The sequence below is a fragment of the Carassius carassius genome, chromosome 41 (assembly GCF_963082965.1).
Source record: "Carassius carassius chromosome 41, fCarCar2.1, whole genome shotgun sequence".
In the NCBI taxonomy this organism is placed as follows: Eukaryota; Metazoa; Chordata; class Actinopteri; order Cypriniformes; family Cyprinidae; genus Carassius; species Carassius carassius.
In genome coordinates, this window is record NC_081795.1 from 10304228 (window position 1) to 10317425 (window position 13198).

A 13198-nucleotide genomic window follows, 5' to 3' on the forward strand; every position below is an offset into this window, starting at 1 on the left:
ATGTTTTATTCTTCATTTCTTGTTGAGAGTGATGCTTAGCAACAACTACAGCAGTTATATTTATTATTTTTATTTTATTTATTTTGAGCATTATTTATCTATAAAAGCATATAGCTAATACTACTCTGTAAACATACTTGTATTGTGAAGATTTATACACGACTAGGTTACTAGAAAATATTATTATTTATAATTTATGATTGCATATTTGTACAATCGTTGTTTTATTTCAAGTTACAGCATATTTTGAAGGAGTCTTTGCCCTTGTGCTTATTCGTCTCAAAGACAAGTTAATCTAGAACAAGTAGTTTATCTTGAAAATCAAGAAAAATACCCAGCCATAGCCTTTATGATCAGTCCGTCCAGTGCAACTGAGTGAAATGTGCAGTATTTTTAGCGGTTCCAATAATCTCCAATAGATATACGAATTATTACATGTCAAGCGATGACCAGCAGATGGTGCTTTAAGCCTAAAACATACAATGCACCATAATCTGATTTTATAGTGTTAGAATAATTATGAGAGTTGTATTAATAAGTTTATGAGAGTGTATAGAGTGATTTAATTAATTACACTCTTTTCTTTTTATGCTTCTCTCTTTGGTTTTCTACGATGTGTGTGATCAAATCGCAAACTAAATGACTTTTATTTTGAAGTTCCGTCTAATTTGACGCTCACACCCGTTCTGAAAGTGGAAGCTGTTATCAACGGAAGTAGATTGAGTAGTCGGTCTCCGGTGATCGACTGTACCTTACAGGCCACTTTTAGGGACCCTGCGCTTTCTAGAGGTAAAACAGTGTGAAGTTTTAAATCTTTGAAACATTCATTTATATATGTGGAAGAATGTCTGCCCGTTTGTTTCACTTAACAAGTCAAAAAGCCAAGAGAGCTCGCCTCATGAATTGACCACATAGACTCTTGGCGGCTTCTTTGATGCTATTGATACATAGTGATAGTCCTCACACTTGTTTCAGAGAAATAATTGACGGTAAACACGCTCTGGCAATGTATTCAAACGTTCGGCTCCCATGTTCATAGCTTTATGTTCCGTATTCATAAGAGGGTTTATGAAGATGCCAACCTCTCCCATTATATGATTTGAATGGTTATGGTCGTGTGATCATGCATGGATGTTTTTTGATCTTGTTGAATTCTTGTCTCCTCTCCTCTAGGTTCAGGGATTTCTTCAGCTCTCCACCTTTCGCTTTAAGACAGGCTTTCAGCCATGGTGAGGCTCGCTATCATCATTCTGTTAGGATTCATGACAAGATTAAAAAACCAGAGGGTCCTGATATATCAAAATCGAAAATAACCAAATGTGTTAAAACTGTAATATAATCATGTTTTTCTTTCTTGGTCAGTCTACTGTGGTGGATCTAAAGACGAAGGAGGAGAAAGATGCAGAGCTGGACAAAAGGATTGAAGCTCTGCGAAAGAAGAATGAGGCTTTGGTCAAGAGATATCAGGTGAGTTTAACTCCAGTCACTCTGCCAGTTTGTTTATTTAGTTTATTTATTTAGTGTACTGCTAATAATTTTAAGTGAAAAAGTGACATGACATTCAGCCAAGTATGGTTACCTATACTCCGAATTCGTGCTCTGCATTTAACCCATCCAAAGTGCACACACACAGAGCAGTGAACACACACACACTGTGACACACACACCCGGAGCAGTGGGCAGCCATTTATGCAGCGGCGCCCGGGGAGCAGCAGGGGGTCTAAGTCGTGGTATTGCCAGCCTGAGATTCAAACCCACAACCCTAGGGTTAGGAGTCAAACTCTCTAACCACTAGGCCATGACTTCCCCCCGACTTTAATATTGATTTCAAGTGTTATTCATTGTGCATGCATTGAACCCTCATATTCAAGGCTTTTATCTTGGTCAGTTTTTATTCATTCATTCATTCAGATTGCTTGTCTTCTTTTGTGTCACCAGGAAATACAGGACGATAAGAAAAAGGCAGAACAGGAGGGCATCGCTGTGACAACACCTCGCAAACCCCGCCCTCACGAGCCTGAGTCTGAATGGAGAAAGACTGAAAAGGAGAACTTCTCCGTGACAGCTGACTTGTCCAAACCAGCTGCGGTAAAGACAGAGAGCAGAATATTTTTATAGAACGGCAATTTACCATATAAATGCTATGTATGGTAATATCATAATTGGTTCTGCAAAAAATGACTGTTTAATCCAACTCAGAGTTGGCATATATGCATCTACACTGCAGTTGCATAAATAATGCTGCCAGATTTTGAACATTGAAATATGAATGACTGGAACTAAAACCTCCAGTAGGTGAAAACAAAGAGTTTCTCAGTAACGTTATCATAGACTATACATATTGCACACCCCTAAAAGAACTATGATCTATATCTTCTTCACATCCCAAAAGCCCATAGTTTATCAGACATTTTTGACTCTTTAAAAATTAAATATTAAATTGTATATGTAAGGGTTCCATGTTAATATATATGTACTATGTTTTTTAATTCAAGTTTGAGTCTGAATAACCTCAGACCACTGATGATTTGCATCAGCTCCAATAGAGACCATGAGCATGTAGAAGTTAATTGGCCCTCCCATTCCTCACAGCTCTGAGGATTTTAATTTCCCACCTAGGGAAGGCTGAGACAAGCTGTAGAGTATTTTAATCAATACCTGTAGAGTTTCAGTGGATCACAGATGGTCTGCGCAGCTGTGATAGATCCTCCTATCGTGCTCTGTGAAGGTCATGCCTTTCAGTAACTGCAAAGTGAGAAAACTTTCTTCAAATCTACTTGTTGAACTAGACAGATGGACATGCAAATTGTTGCCTGGTAAAGAATGTGATTCCCAATTATTGTGCATTGACTATGTCTAATGCAGTGTTGTTGTTATTAACTGAAACGATACAATTTATTTTTGGTTAATTAACATAAAGCTGGGAAAAAATAAAATGTGATGAAAATATATACTTAAATTATTATTCAGATATTAGAAATGTTGCTCTAGGAACAAATTGAAATTAAATTAAATTAAATTTTAAGTACTAAAACTTTTGTGAAAACCTTAAATTTTTTGGCTAGATATGAATAAAAAAAAATATAATATGAATATAAATGACAAGCACATAAAATGTCTAAACCTAAAATATAAAAGCAAATGATAATTTAAATAACTACACTGGTCTTATGAACTTGACTGGTAAGAAATGTCATGTTGAGCTTTTATACTCATGGACTAAGACCCTCAATCTCTATACTGCCTTTCTAGGAGAAGCGTGTGGTGAATTACAGGAAACCAGCTAGTCATCGTGGTGACCAGGGCCTAGAAGAAGAAGAGACTGGTCTGCCTCATGGTGAGAGTCCTTCCCACAGAACTGGATCGGGCCGACTGAGCAGAGGTGGCCACCGTGGCGGAAGAAGCGAGCCTCGTTCAAACAAAGGAGAACCATGGTCAGAGAGGCAGCCTCAGGATGGTGAAGGTGGAGAGGGTCCAGCTCATACTGAACGCTCCTCTAGAGGAGGGCAAAGAGGTGGAAGAGGAACGCAAGGAGGAACAGGCTCGGACAGGAAATCAAAGGTCACTATTGACAGTCAGCTGTAACCTTGTCTAAACTTTTTTTGTAATTGAGGTATAGAACATTGTTGTGGTACATTTATTTACTTACAAAGTCATTTGTAGGTGTGTAGGACACAATACAATATACAGATATTAGGACATATGTTTTTAGACACTAGCATCATAATCTACAAGCCATTTTAGTCAGAGTTGATATCCAATTTCTCAGGAGTGGGAGGAAAAAAGAAGACAGAATATAGAGAAGATGAATGAAGAGATGGAAAAGATTGCTGAATATGAGAGAGGCCAAAAGGTATGTTTTGGTCAATCCAACTTTCTCATTTTAAAGTATCATTCTAGTGTCAATGTGATACACGTGCACATTCACACTCTTTTGCAGACTGATGTAGAGAAGAACCCCATCAGAAACTTCCTTGATGACCCACGGCGTAGTGGGCCGATACTAGAAACTGACCGCAAGGAGGGAAGCCGGCGCCACGTGCGCAACTGGGGTGGGGTTGACTTTGACAGTGTGAAGACTGGTGCCGAGGTTGAGAAAGAATGGACGGTACTAAGCACATTGATTTTTGTTTGTTATAATATTTCAAATATTTCAAAATTTGACTGATAAAACTTTACCAATCCCATGGTTGTGTAATGGTAGAGACCAGCATGTTATTTATACTTTCAGACTTACTTTCTCTCTTTTTAATCCCATAACAGAATCGTAGGCCAAGCGGTAAAGGCTCAGTGGATATGACTCTGTCCATGACTGGCCGAGAAAGAGCCGAGTATCTCAGCTGGAAAAAGGAGCGAGAGCAGATTGATGAAGAACGAATGGCTCGTCACCGTAATGCCACTGGCCAGTGGAGACGAGAGTGGGATGCCCAGAAAACAGATACAATGTGAGTATAATAAAAACGTGAAATTATGAATATGTCATAAACTATGGAATCCTTAAAGGGCTAGTTCATTAAAAAAAAATATTACTCGACCTTATTTGGTCCAAAACCCATATGATGTACTTTCTTCTGTAGAACATGGAAGTAAACATAAATACTGCACATTCACTATATGGCAAAGGGAGACCAGGGGCCGGATTCACGAAAATCTTCTTAAGAAATAAATTAAGAAATTTCTTAAGATAAATTCCACGAATTTCGTAAGAATGTTCTTTAGTGCTATTCTTGAAAAATTATTAAGTTCTCAAATATTTTCTTAAGAACATCTTAATTTTTTTCTTAAGAAGAAAATAACAGCTGTTATCTGAATGAATACATGACGCGCTGCTAAACTTCCGGTAGATTACCCTAATAATCATAATAAACACGCACCATAGACTGTATATTTTCGTTGAGACTTTGACTGGCGCTCAGCTTCACGTTTTTAATGCGGTCTGTTTTTGAATAGTTACTTTTAAAATAGTCTGTCTCAAGCTGCAGCGATATGTTTCGTTCATTTTTGTGCCGTGTTTTTGCTCTCTCATCTGAGTGAACGCTTCCGGTATTTGAGTCCGCGCTTCTACAGCAAATGCATTCTGCGCTTTCATATGCACTGAATACTGCCAATGATTATGTATTTATAAGCTAAAATTAAGGGCGTTCAATTAAAGCTCCCTATCTGACTCGTTTTTGAGTTGCTAATGAGTTTTGATGTCAGCAAAAAGCAGCGTCACACACAGACTAATCATGAGCGATCATGTAAACATCAAGTCATCGCTGTCTCTTCAGAAAACTTGTGCACAATAGTCCTCCTATGTATTATATGTAGCTCTTGTTGTAATGCTTAAATATAACAATTCATTTGAAATAGCCCAATAAATTCATTAAATAATCTTTATAGTTTGGGATTTAAGACAAAGGGTCTGGGGCTGTCCTAAATTTAAGAAGATTTTTTTCAAGAATTTGAATTCTTCTTAGGTTTTGTCATAAAGGTCCCGTTTTTCGCGCTTTTTTTGAAGCTTTGATTGTGTTTACAGTGTTCAATATAACGTGTTCATGTTTCGCGTGTAAAAAAAAAAAAAACAGTATTTTTTGCAGAATTCATCTATCTGTATAACGCTGTTTTCATAAAAACGGGCTGATGACTTCCTTGTTCTATGAAGTCCCTCCTTCAGAAATACATAACGCATTCTGATTGTGCTAGCGTTCCTGTGTTGTGATTCGACTGCAGCTGAGCGCAGGCTGCCCTCCTGTAAACGCGATTAGGCTAGTTTTGAGAAGCAAGTGGGCAGGAGCATGTGCTGGAGATGTACTTATAATCACAGGAGCGTTTTTACTGACGAGATGCACATGAAAATCGCATTCGATTTTTTTGCACAGCCCTAACATCTAGTTAACAAAGCTAAACAGTGTTGCCCTTTGTGTAATAAGTTACAGAAACTGTTAAACGCACCAACTTAAATAATAAAATACACTTACCGGTTGTGGTCCATAAACAACGCCTTTTTTCACTTGACCAGAAGAATGTCATGAATGACATCAGTGATGACAGAATTTTTATTGTGAGATTAATTATGCCCTTAATTTCAACTCTAACAATTTTATTTCTGTGTTAAAAAGAGAGACAGATAAGTACTCGGTGTGTAGGAGTAATTCATGCTGACAGGGTGAGAATGAGACGACCAGTGACCCTGTGGTGTTTTCACAGGTTCAAGGAGGACTCAGCTGTGGCTGGAGAGGGCACACAAGAACAAAGCAACAAGAGAGGTAAATCGAACACAAATACTTGCACACTCTTCACAGTGACCACCTGACACCTGTTCTACACAAACCATGAATGTTACCCAAGATTTTTTTAGAGTGCCTATTACTTCATACAGCCAGCCAATAGACTATAATAATCCAGCAAAAACATAGCGTAGTTACAGGTACACGTTTATACACATTTCTTGTGAAAATTGTCTTTGTGGCTCTTTGGTGATGTTTTGTGCTGTGGTTTATGAGCAGCTAGGGGGCGCAATGCCCAAGTACTGCAACGCAATGGACCTTCATGTCAGCATGGGACTGTGTGTGTGTGTGTGTGTGTGTAAGTGGCCCTAGTTTGAGTGCAAGCCAACAGTCGTTCCTGCACTGATAGTTTCTAATTGCTTTCCACTCCTCCATAATAAGGTACGGTGGGAGTGTGTGTATCTGATTGGATTATTATCTAAAATGCAGTTTGCTGGATAGCTGAGAACATTTCCTTATCATTGCTTTCTGCAAGTTGCCCATCCATTATTTCACACTTGCTTCCAGGTCATTTTGTTGAGCAGAAAACATGCACCCGGCAACTCCTTGACTTGAGTGACATTTTACTGCATAAAAAAATCACAGTAAAAGCAACACAAGCCTGCTGCATGAAGCTAGCTAGTTTCAGGGTAGGTTTCGAGTTAAAACTCAAGTCAACTCAAGTTACCAGGGTGACGAAACCTGCTCAAAACCAACCCACATTTTTGAGCCCCGAAAACTCCGTTTGCTCAAACCAAAGGCAGACTTACATGGGTAAACACATAGCCTCTGGACACTCTAATTTTGGCTAATTAGTGGTAAATAAGTCTTTATCTTAAAGGGTTAGTTCATCGAAAAAGGAAAATTGTGTCATTAATAACTCACCCTCATGTCGTTCCAAACCCGTAAGACCTCCGTTCATCTTTGGAACACAGTTTAAGATATTTAAGACATAAGACATTTTTTATTATTTATATATATATATATATATGTATGTCTTAAATTTAAACATTTGCAGTAAAAATTAGGCCCTGCATCCTCTGGGATGTTTTAAATTAGGACATCAGCACAGCACCTAAAATAAATTGATGTATTTTTTATTTTTTTTACTTTGGTGCTTTTATTTGGGTACTTCTCAGTTCAATCCAGCAAAACTTAATGTCCTCATCAAAAACAGTGTGTTATCTTTTTTAGATCTGCACTGTAAGATGTGTTCTGTTATGTTCAGGATTGTAGCATACTTCCAATTGACTTATTCTCAAACTAACATTTCCCTGCCAAGGCACAATCCTCTAACATCACTCTTTCCCTAGCATTGTAATTTTTTACATTTCATTTTTCTCCTCAGTATTGATATTAAAAAGCTGTCGCTCATAACAAACCAAAATACTTTTCTATTGAAGAAAGCCTTGCTGCTTTTGATACATGCTCATTTGCTGATGTCTTGGCTTTGAATGCTTTACAAGCCCAGTGTCTACCTCACAACGTTCAAGTCAAGTCTCATCACAGTGCTGTCAAATCAAGGGCACATGTGCATGCATTTCCTCATCCATTCCCCTCCTCTCATCCTGAAGAGTGATTCATAGAGGGGCAATCCATCAGAATGACAGGGGGCCATCTGTTACTGTGAGCCCGGGGTCATCTCTCTCCACCACAGATTTCAGTCACAGAATAGTTTACCAAGGTCTTGCTCAGCCCTACGTAAACCTTAAAGGATAAATATTGCTGTAATCTCTCTTATGCAGAAGATAACAAGAAGCCGCCCAAGGCACCAACCTTCGGGGACTTCTTGGGACAGGGCAAACCCAGACAGGGAGGCCATGGACAAGGGAAAGGTCGTGGTCAAGGGAAAAGCTACAGGTATGCAATAGTCCTTTGCATTGTGGAGAATTATCTTTCACGACCACACCAGTATTGAACAGGGGAGTCCAGTCCTGCTCCTGAAGGGCCACTATCCTAATTAAACACATCTGAACCAGATAATCATAATCTTAATGGATTACAAGAAATTTCAAGTGTGTTTTGGCTGTTTGGAGCCAAACTCTGCAAAACATTGGCACTCCAGGAGCAGGATTAGACATCAGTGTTCTAGCGGTCTTATGATATGACTTAACTAGACCGTTTTTTCTTTCCTGTATTGATATCCTATTATAACATGTGGAATTAGACAAAACAGCCCTGCTCTATAAAGTCCACGCTTGGGAATTTAGTTGTATCATGCAAGACAGCAAGTGACCTTTATATGCACCATTTTTGACTTGAGCTTGTCCCTTTTTTTTAGTAGCCACTAGGCCTTAGTTATGTTCTCTAAACGCTGGCCCAGTTTCCACCTGGTAGTAAGATGCGGTATCTGTAATCTGATCACAAGTAGTCAGACAAGACCCATTACATTTTCAACCTGGTATTAACATGTGTTTCAAATGCATCTGAAGGAGATCAACCTATGTTACTCTGGTTAGCAGGAAAGGAAGCAAATGCAAAGTATGAAGGACTACATATGAGTGTTTGGTTCAAAAGAGCAACATTTAAATTGGTTGTTTTGGTGTGTTCTCACATTATGAGAGCGATCACAATTTCCACTACAACATCAACATGTTTTCAGCTACCTCCATAAGTGGTTTCCAGGATCCAATCAAAAGAAGGTTTTAAACCCAATTTCTATCTGTATTTAGCTTCACCACTTGTGACCAGATCACAAAAAAGCATCTTGATACCAGATGGTAACAGGGTTTGTGATTTTATGCCTGGTTGCTGTTTGGATGCAGGTGGCATTTAAAAGTAGAGAAATTATCTTTCAAGAGAGCATTTCATGAATTAATATTGATTGACCCACATCCTTCCTTCCTAAAGCATGCATGATAATCGGTGGGAAGGGGAAAATGAAGAGGAGAAAGGAAGAAAGGAGGAGCAAGAGAAGAAGGATGAAGAGAAGGTCAAAGAGAAGGAAAACGAGAACAAAGATTGCACCCTCAAGCCTCCGTTGTCAGACAAGGTAAAGCGCCTGAAAACACTGAGTATCATGGTATTTAGAGTTCTTTTATAGAGCCATATGAGTGAAGGTTGCTTTTAATTAGTCTGGGTTTCAATTGTTTGTTACCTTCTCCTGCTGTGCAGAAGTCTGATGAAGGAGGCCTCGCTGAAGATGATGATGAGTGGGAGGATGCCAGCGATGGTGAACAGGAAGATGTGGAAGAGGATGAAAAGGCAGATCACGAGAAAGACTCAAAAGATGCTAAACCAACAGAAAAGACCCCTACCTCTCCTGCACCCTCTAGTCCCAGCCCAAAAAAACTACGTACCCCAAGACCCAAAGTCCACATCCCTTCCCCACAGGAGACACTCAGTACACCAGAGGGACCCAAACCGCTCAGCCCTTTCTCCCCATTGGATGACCACCAGCCTGTGTCAGACTGGGGTGAAGAAATGGAGATGCTTTCTCCTAAGAGCGTTCTGGATGAGAGCCCTCTGAGGCCCAGCAGCACTGAAAGCAGTCCAGCTCAACCTAAGAACAATCCAGCTGAACATAACAAGACTACAACCCCCAGCCAGCCAGAAGAACCAGAAAGAAAAGAAAGTGCATCTACAGGTGGGATAATTATGGTCTTTATTTAGGTTCTCTTTTTAGCAGTGCTTGCTAAGACACTTAGCAAGATCTGGGGCATGCTTCATTTTTCCATCTGCCATTACATCTCACACACAGTCAAGTGTTCTAGCCTTTTAACCTAGACTCCACTGGCATTAACTTGTTCAGATGGATGATGTACCGTATTTTTCGGACTATAAGTCGCACTTGATTATATGTCGCATTTATTTAGAACCAAGAACCAAGAGAAAACACTACCACTGAAAACATTGCGCTCTGTTTTCAGTGGTAGACTACAGGAGCACTGAGCAGCATAGAGCACCCTCTGGCTGCTGCAGACGGTAATGTTTTCCTCTTGATTAATTTCTCTTGGTTCATGTCAAATTAATTTTGATAAATAAGTCGCACCTGACTATAAGTCGCAGGACCAGCCAAACTATGAAAAAAATTGCGACTTATAGTCCGGAAAATACGGTACATGCACTACGACTGTAATAGTCTGACCTGAAGAGGACAGCAAAGTCGAGTTGTACTTTTTGACATCCTCGCATATCCGTTGCTGTTGTCTATACCTTCATCTTCCATTTTTTTATTTTTTTTTTCGTTTTCCGATACTTCTATTAGTTTTTGCAAACAACAACCCATCTGTTAAGCCCCGTCAGCCTGAAACTAAGGTTGGGAAGGAAACAGCGGTGGATTCTTCAGTTAAACCATCCTCAGGTGCTATTCATATTACCAGCTTCGAGACCCTGGAATTTCGAAAGCCTTACTTCAGCTGACTTCTAACAACTAACCGATGCCTCCCCTTATCTTTGCACACTTCAGTCTTTCTGGTCTCTCTGTCTCTCCCTCCCTGTTCACTACACTCATGTCTCCTTTAAGTTCCCATGTCCATCTGTCTCATGGCATGAGATGGCATCTGCTATTGAGCTTGTTTCTATCATCTTTGTCAAATGAGAATGCAGCTCCTCGGGCTATGACAGTCCTTCCCCTCCTCTGGGACTGACTGCTTCTGTCTGCAGCTTCACGTTTACTGTCATTCTCCACTGTGAACCTTGCACACCTCCTCCAACATAACAGAAACCCCACATTTATTGTGCTCCCAGATCCCCTCTGTGTCGATCATGCACCTCTTTGATTTCACACCTTTGCCTGGATGACATGTTTGGACTCCTGAGTGTTTTGTGTTTCATGAATGTTTGATATCGTATCCACTCCTTTGCCAAAGGCTCAACCCTGTCACTCAATCATTTGGGATCTCTGTCCTTCTTCACCTGCTTCTGCTTACTGCCATTACATCATACCAGTTTATTATGCAATTAACTGTTCATTAGCAGCTAATGGGTGGATGTGATTTCTTGCCAGTTCCCTCATTTCCACTGTCCACATGCACTCTGGAAAACACCACAAACTAATGGCTCAATAACAAGATTCTTGTATTTCCTTTCATTTGATTACTCTGCTAGCCTGTTTAACAGGAGGAAACATCCAGGAAAACATTTTTATTGCTAAAAATGCTTTTATGAGGAAACTGCAGTCGACTTTCTGGTCAGAAAGTGTTTTCATCTTGATTGCTTTCTATATATTTCAACAGGCTGAGGACTAAATGCAGTAGGGGAACTTGTTGCTTCACAAACTGAAACGGGAGGTCAGCAGAGGAAAGAGAAGACATCAGGTGTAATGGATGGCTGTTGACTAAATTAAAGAGGTCGAGGGGGCATCTTTGGATCCCTGTCAACACTTCATCCGAATAACTTTCTGGATTGTTTAATTATTCCTCATTGGTTGGGACTCTATGCTGTTGTCGAGCTAAGCTGCTACTCTTTTCTCACATTTACCCTGTTCTCAATCTGTAAAGCATGTTATACTTCAACCATAAGACTATTTATTTTTTTTATCATGGAGCGGTGTTGTTTAACCACCCTAGACCACTTCTTTCAATCTCTTTATAAACTAGGGCTTTGTTTTTTTTTTAATTATTATTATTTTTCAGGGCAACTTTTGAAATGAAAATGAGCTGTGGATTTTAAGTTTGTTATAAATTATTGGTACCCTAGATATTATATGCTCATGGACCAAAGATAAAATTGTGGTGAATTGTAAAGAGTTTGAATTAGGACAAAAGATTGTGTACCTCAAGTCTAATATTTGTTCATTGACCGTTTTTTTTTAATGTTTGTTTAGTAATCTTATGCATTTATAGTATGTGTATTTCTGTGTTCCTGAATTTGAATGAATTGAGCAGGAGCTTGAAAACTTGCAATATATGTGTATGTCTTTTAGACTGACCATCATTCCAATGCTTTGTATGAGTGCTCTTTTCTCTGTTCACATGTGCATTGTATATGTCTGTTTATCAATTGAGCTCATGGAGCAGAAATAATCATGACATTTGTGATTGTAACGTACCTGCTACATCTCCCTGCAGATGAAATGTCTTCCTGTTTGAATAGAAAATTTATATATAATTGGGTTTGCCTCCTTTAGGAGGTTTGGTTTGACTTGGCTTTTCAGAAGTGCATGTAGCATGATACGGAAGTGTTTATAGGATTTTCCTCCAAATTTTCTAATATTTCTACATGCAGTTGACTTTTTATTTAATTTTTTATAAAGCTTACTGGAGATATTTCTTGGTTGCTTGTTTCACTGAATTATGATGTGTGAACAATAAGAAAACAGTGCAACTGTTTCTGTACTCTGTAAGCCGTCATATCAAATAAATGACATCTATGCCTTATTTATTGATTCATTTTTGGCTCAAGATTTTTATTTATTTTTTATTTTTTTGGGAAGGTCAGGGTAAAAAAACTTTTTTTGACAAGTCTGTTTTTAATGTTAGGCTACTGGTATATCGGATTTTGGACTTTTTAGAAAAAAATACAAATGTGTTCACATGGAGAATTCATAATGTAAAAGATGATTCTTTTGATGATACTTTTTATAATACAATGTAAATATTAATATATTCTAAATTCTTGGTTTAAGATAATTGATTACTTGTTAAATAATACTTTACAGTATATTTGGATTGTCCTTTAAAATATTAGAATAAAGTGATATACAGTTGAGCAAGTTTTACTGAAGCACTCTTTCACATTTTTCCAGAGTACATTACTGAAAATGAAAAAGATGAACGCAAAAGGCAATTAAATTCACAAATATATTTTAGTAATCAATATAAAATAAAATGTCAAATCTAATATAACAAAGCTAGTACTGCCTTTGACTCATTTCTGTATTTAAAGTATTATAGCCAAATAATAGGAATTACCTAATGACATTTCATCTGACTAACTAATAAAATAAGGTATTTCCAATTCCTAATATCTGCAAAGAGTGCATAATATAGAAGAATTTGTTCCACAAG

The 13198-nt window shown here is 38.5% G+C and overlaps 1 protein-coding gene across 1 annotated transcript; it reads left to right on the forward strand.

The window, feature by feature from the left end:
• Nucleotides 1–718: 718 nt before the first annotated feature.
• LOC132123613 (coiled-coil domain-containing protein 9-like) lies at nt 719–12367 on the forward strand. The gene is made up of 13 exons (XM_059534375.1): nt 719–789; nt 1174–1229; nt 1363–1467; nt 1939–2088; nt 3253–3561; nt 3770–3853; nt 3941–4108; nt 4264–4445; nt 6190–6248; nt 7994–8108; nt 9099–9240; nt 9363–9834; nt 11426–12367. The coding sequence occupies exons 2-13, from the start codon at nt 1227–1229 to the stop codon at nt 11428–11430; spliced, it is 1794 nt and encodes a 597-aa protein (XP_059390358.1). The 5' UTR covers nt 719–789; nt 1174–1226; the 3' UTR covers nt 11431–12367.
• Nucleotides 12368–13198: the final 831 nt, after the last annotated feature.